Genomic DNA, 6,105 nt, shown 5'->3' with positions numbered 1-6,105 from the left:
GAAAAATCTCAGTGACGCACTGGGACGTCAAGTCAAATACTACAATATGGCAAAAGAACGGAAGTTTGAAGTGGGTGACAAGGCATTGTTGTTACCAGTGAAACACAACAAACTCCAAGAATCCCGAAGGGGACCGTTCGTTGTAACGGAAAAGAAGGGTGGACAGAACTACCGTGTCCGGGTAGAAGATAAAAAGAAGTTGTACCACATTAATATTCTTAAACGCTATCATGAAAGGGAGATAACCATCGAGTTCGTGGTTGCTACAGTTGTGATTGAAGAACCCGACGACAACAGAGGAGTGTTGGAAGTACTTCCTAGTTGTCCTTTGACGAGTGTTGAAACCTACGTCGACATCGTCCTTGAGGTAAACGTCTTAACAACGTGAGGAGGTGGAGGAGATACTCCACGACTACTCAAGGATCTTGACAGAAAGACCAGGCATGACGGATTTGGAAGAGTTCAGTTTGAGGTTGCTGGATGAAACACCTGTGAAACTGAAACCCTATCCACTACCTTATGTGAGTGACAAAATTAGAACTATGCTTGACTTAGGGGTCAGTGAACCAGCCGATTCTGCATATAGTTCACTGGTTGTTTTGGTCCAGAAGGATAGTGATCACCGCTTTTGTGTCGACTATCGGAAATTAAACAGGATCAGAATTTCAGGTTGAAATGTTACCGGATCCTGAGTCCATATTTGCTGGAGTAACCAACGCCAAATACTTCTCTAAAATAGACTTGTCCAAGGGATATTAGCAAATTCCAGTTCGTAGGGAAGACCATCCAAAACTTGCCTTTGCTACACCAGATGGGACATACCAATGGGTAGTCATGCAGTTCGGTGTCCAAAATGCACCCAGCATTTTCACCCAAATGATGAGAAAACTGCTAGAACCTTTAAGAGGGACGGGAGTTTCAAATTTCATGGACGATTTGTTATTGGCGACACCTACTTGGGAAGAACACTTGGTCTTACTGTGGAAAGTTCTGGAACGACTTAGACAGACAGGGCTTACTGCCTGACCATTTAAACGTCATATAGGATTTCGGAGACTGACTTATCTAGGACATACACTCAGTAAAAATATATTAACACCAGACAGTACTAAAGTCGATCAGCTTCGGAACGCCACATATCCGACTACGAAGACAGAGGTGTGATCTTTTTTAGGACTTGCAGGTTATTATCGTAAGTATGTTGCAAACTTCAGCGCTATTGCTAGTCCGTTGACCGACTTGACACGGAAGAAAGCTCAGACGAAGGTTGTTTGGACTGACGCTTGTGAGAAAGCATTTCAGACGTTGAAGGATAGGTTGAAGTCAGACGCCGTAGTGAGACTACCGGACGTGACAAAGGATTTTGTCTTACATACTGACGCTTCTGACAGGGGTCTTGGTGCAGTTTTACTGCAGGAATATGAGGGGAACTTATTTCCGGTTGCTTATGATAGCAGGAAGTTGTCGCCAGCATAGCGTAATTATTCGGCTACCGAAAGGGAATGCCTAGTGATTATCTTTAGGCTCTTTAAATTCCAAAGCTATCTGCATGGGCGAAAGTTTATTCTGGAAACTGACCACCAACCACTTGCTCATTTGGCCCAAGCTAAATTGAAAAATGGACATTTAATGAAATGGCCATTATTTCTCCAGCAATATCAAGTTCAATTGTGTTACATTAAGGGAAGCGTCAATGTAGGATCAGAAAGTATGAGTATACTAATTGATTCTGAGGTGAAGTGGTCAGTTCAGGACATGTAAATAATAACTGGAAATACAGCTTCAAAATTTGGAGAGCAAAATCCCTGATTTTACTCTTAAAGAGGGGCCTATGTGAAGTGTTGAATTTTGAATTGCAGTAAATGAGCATTAAAATTTTATCGCATTTAATGCAGAAAAGTCTTTGTGAAGGGTCACTTCAACCATCCTTCGTTCATCTCCCCCATGTCAACATAAACTTCAAAGGGGCAGCATTCTAACTTAGTGACATTGACCGGGGTATCTTAACACGGTCCTTAGAAAGTAAACATTTGAGCTACCAACCCTAACCGCTTGGTAGGAACCTATGTCCTCTTATCATTTTTTCAAAGGGAAATTGTTATGCACCGTCATTCACAGATTCTGAGCTGTCTAAATCTGATGAAAGTAATTATTTCTTTGGGAAAAATTAAGGACCGCTGCCTACTATTTTAACACAATAAATTAGGGTGTACACTTTAGAGCAATCAGACTTTAAAGTGACGACCTTAGTCGAAATTCTTTAATCTGAAAATTTCCTAGAAGGAGGAAGTGTAGTCGGCTCTGTGGAAAGCATAAAGAGATTAGTGCTTTCCTTGTAAAACAAGAAAGGGACCAGGTGCTCATCTTGTAAAAAGAAAGACATGTTTTAGTGCTAGGATGCACAAGTTCTGAAAGAGAACAGCAATAAGGTACACAATTTTAGTTTCAAGTAATATTCTATTATTCGATTGTTTGTTCTATGCAAATGTGTTTGCTATGACTAGGGTCCCATATTATGCACCGTTTACTCAATTGTATGGCAATGTGTTGATACTAGAGTTGTTATGCAATTTATTTTATTCAATTTTATGGAAATGTGTTGATGCTAGAGTTGTTATATAATTTATTTTCATTCAATTTCATGGAAAGTGTTGATGCTAGAATTGTTATGCAATTTACCTTTTAATTGTACAGTTATTATTTCATTGGTAGAATTGATTGCATGTGATCCAAATGTTCATATGTGCAAGATTTCATAGGGTTATATGAAATAACTTCCTTTGTTTGTTAGGATGATACAGATCATCGTGAGTTAACAATAATTACCTAATTATATCTGATTTTGTAATGTTTGAATAATCTTGTAGGTTAAGGATTGCTGTGAGTTACAATTTGTGAATTTCATGCAATAATAATCGAACATGTAGTAGCATGTAAAAGAATATGGTAATATTCGATAGATGCTCACTTGGTAATTTAAGACCTGCCGCTGGAAGTGAGGTCAATGTCCTACCATACTAAGTCAGAATTTACACAGGATGTGGATAGCAACAGACTCTGAATAATGTGGGTGAATTTTATGTACCTTTAAAGAGTGGGATATACAGAAGTATGGGGTAATTTTGTCCTTTAAGGAACAGCTTTCTGAGAGAAAGATGAGACAGTCTGAAGACAAAAGTCTGGGGAAAGAAAGAAGGTCAGAATAAAAGGACCAGGAAGTCCACAAAGGGACAAAGCATAGAGTTTAGGAAGGATGAACTAGGAGACATTGATATACGGTCCAGACTGGAAGGTGATGCAAATCGGTCATGGGCATTGTGCTCTTTTCACCTGTTGTTATGATGATGAAATAAATCCAAATTAGACACACTGGTTAAATTTTATTGACATAATAACTTGAATTGGAATTGGTATTATTAATTTGTTCTAATTAAATTTGTTATTTTCTTGTCAAAGGGGCCTCGTATTGCTTTATTTCTCACCAGTATTCTCGCTCAGTTCTCTGTTGAAATTCCATTCTTCTTTCACTCCCGTCGGGCTATAATATCGAGACAGGTCATCTGCTAGATAACACCAGCCAAATCCAACTGAACACACCTCTTACTAAGAAGGCAATGTTACAGTGATCATGATTACACTATGGGATTATACTGCCTACGAAGGACAATTATCATTGCGCTTACAATTATAGAACCTATGAAATCAATGACTACAATTATGGTGACAATTACAGATCACACTGTAATCGATTACAATTATAATTGGCCACATGCTAGGTACAAAACAACCATCACGCTGAGTATGACATGACCATCAACTTGAGTACGAGACAACCATTCTCTACTGGGAACAAAATGACATAGGTATGGAGGGACCATAAGCTATTCAAGGCACCACTTGAACTGAACATTTTATCACAGACTTTACATTTGAATTCTTGCATTTTCCAGTATATCTCCTCATGTGGGTCTTCAAATTACTGCAACTGCTGAACATTTTATCACAAACTTCACATTTGAATGGCTTTTCTCCAGTATGTGTCCTCATATGGGTGCTAAGATCAGCACTCCTATGAAACAATTTACCACAAGCTGCACATAAGAATGGTTTTTGTTCCAGGTGATGTTTCATGTGCCTTTTAAAGGAGTTACTCCAACTAAAAATTTTATCACAAACTCCACATTTGAATGGCTTTTCTCCATTATGTATTCTCATGTGGGACTTCATATGACTACTCTGACTGAAGATTTTACCACAAACTACACATTTGAAAGGTTTTTCTCCAGTATGTATTGTCATGTGGTTATCTAAATGAGCATTCCGACGAAACAATTTATTGCAGACTTCACATTTGAATGATTTTTCTCCAGTATGTATTCTTATGTGGGTCTTCAAAACACTGCTCTGACGAAACATTTTACCACAAACTTCACATTTGAATGGTTTTTCCCCAGTGTGCATTCTCAAATGTGTCTTAAAATTGCTACTATGAGTGAAAGTTTTATAACAAATTTCACAACTGAATGATTTTTCTCCAGTGTGCACCGACATATGCTTTCTCAATGTACCTTTTTGACTGTACATTTTGTCACAAACTACACATTTGAATGGTTTTTCTCCAGTATGTAACGTTATATGATTTCGTAGAGCGCCACTCTCATTAAACAGTTTACCACACACTTCACATTTGAATGGTTTTTCTCCAGTATGTAGTCTCACATGTATCTTCAGCTTACTATTCTTCCCAAACATTTTATTACAAAAATCACATTTTAATCTTTTTTCTCCGTTATGCATCATTTTGATCCTTAAATTAACGTTTTATCACAAAGAAATCACTTGAATGGTTGTTCAGTCCAGTATCGTGTACTTACGGGAACAAGTAGCCGGAGTAGGTATAAATATTCAGGAGTTTGGGTTGGGCGACCTTGACTGGTACACAGCCGTTTTATTTTCTTCTGGTTGTAACCTAAACTTCATTTCTGCATTCGGCGTTCCCTAAGAGAGGGAAATTTTCGACGCGATATCAGTAAAGATTACTTTTCTTTCTGGTGGGTTCTATTCCCGGCCGAGTCATACCAAATACTTACAAAAATGGTACTAACAGCTGCCTCGCTTGACGTTCAGCATTAAGAGGTTAATGCTAGGACCGATCAGCCTTGTGTCAGGATAATGTAACTGGCTGGGACATCATGAAACATGCCCCAGTGCTAGACCACAGGTACTCGACGCGAGCTTGATGTTGAGAAAAAAAAAAATAATCTAAAGGAAAAAAATCATACAGAGTGACAAAAATACCTTAGATTATCCTTCTGCTAGTGCCGTCTTTAAAGGCACACATTCATAATATATGGCTCTTTTTACTCCTGAGATATTTTTCTATCCATCAAGCCATCATTGACTTTTCTGCGTTGTACCAAACTGAAGTTACGGGCTCCGAAACGTGCGAGGGTCATCGGTGGAACGAAGTATTTGAAAGTTCCGTACCTTCTCTCTTATATATTATGATAGAGAGGGTCCTATGTCAGAACGAGTCATGGGGGTAATCTAAGGTAGTTTTGTCACTCTGTATGTTATTTTTTCTCCTTCAGATTATTGTTTTTTTTTTGTCAACAATTAATATTAATTAAACAAATATTACTTCTCTTTCTGTTCTTTAACGTGCGTTAGAGACTTAAGAAACTTATATATATATATATATATATATATATATATATATATATATATATATATATATATATATATATATATATATATTGAGTTGCACATAAAAGAACAATTTTGCTTAGAAATGCATTAAATTTAAATTGCCTGTACGTCTTTTATAGTTCATACAAAACTAAGCAAAAATCTTTTTGAAAATAGATAAAATTCGTCGTTTTATATGGGCATTACACATTTAATTCAGTACTAAGTTTTTATACCAGTATTTATTCTGATAAATATCTTTATTTCGGGTAATCTAGAGACATAGAGAGGTGTCAGAAGAAGCGCTCGATACAGTGGGGATCAGGGTCAAAATGGACCGGTACCAAAAAGGCCCAAGACCAAAAATGACTAGTGTTTAACAGGTCCGGTCCATAAAGGCCCGACCTCCAAAGGCCC

General features: G+C 37.7%; 1 protein-coding gene across 1 annotated transcript; it reads right to left on the bottom strand.

The window, feature by feature from the left end:
* Nucleotides 1–3,365: 3,365 nt before the first annotated feature.
* LOC149793015 (uncharacterized) lies at nucleotides 3,366–4,902 on the bottom strand. Its single transcript, XM_089966890.1, has one exon. It carries the CDS (start codon nucleotides 4,798–4,800, stop codon nucleotides 3,886–3,888), a length of 915 nt encoding a protein of 304 aa, XP_089823016.1. The 5' UTR covers nucleotides 4,801–4,902; the 3' UTR covers nucleotides 3,366–3,885.
* Nucleotides 4,903–6,105: the final 1,203 nt, after the last annotated feature.

The sequence above is a fragment of the Sinohyriopsis cumingii genome, chromosome 8 (genome assembly GCF_028554795.1).
Source record: "Sinohyriopsis cumingii isolate HCF-2022 chromosome 8, ASM2855479v2, whole genome shotgun sequence".
Lineage (NCBI taxonomy): Eukaryota > Metazoa > Mollusca > Bivalvia > Unionida > Unionidae > Sinohyriopsis > Sinohyriopsis cumingii.
The sequence above is the reverse complement of the archived record's forward strand: the minus strand, read 5'-3'. Positions and strand labels throughout refer to the sequence as shown.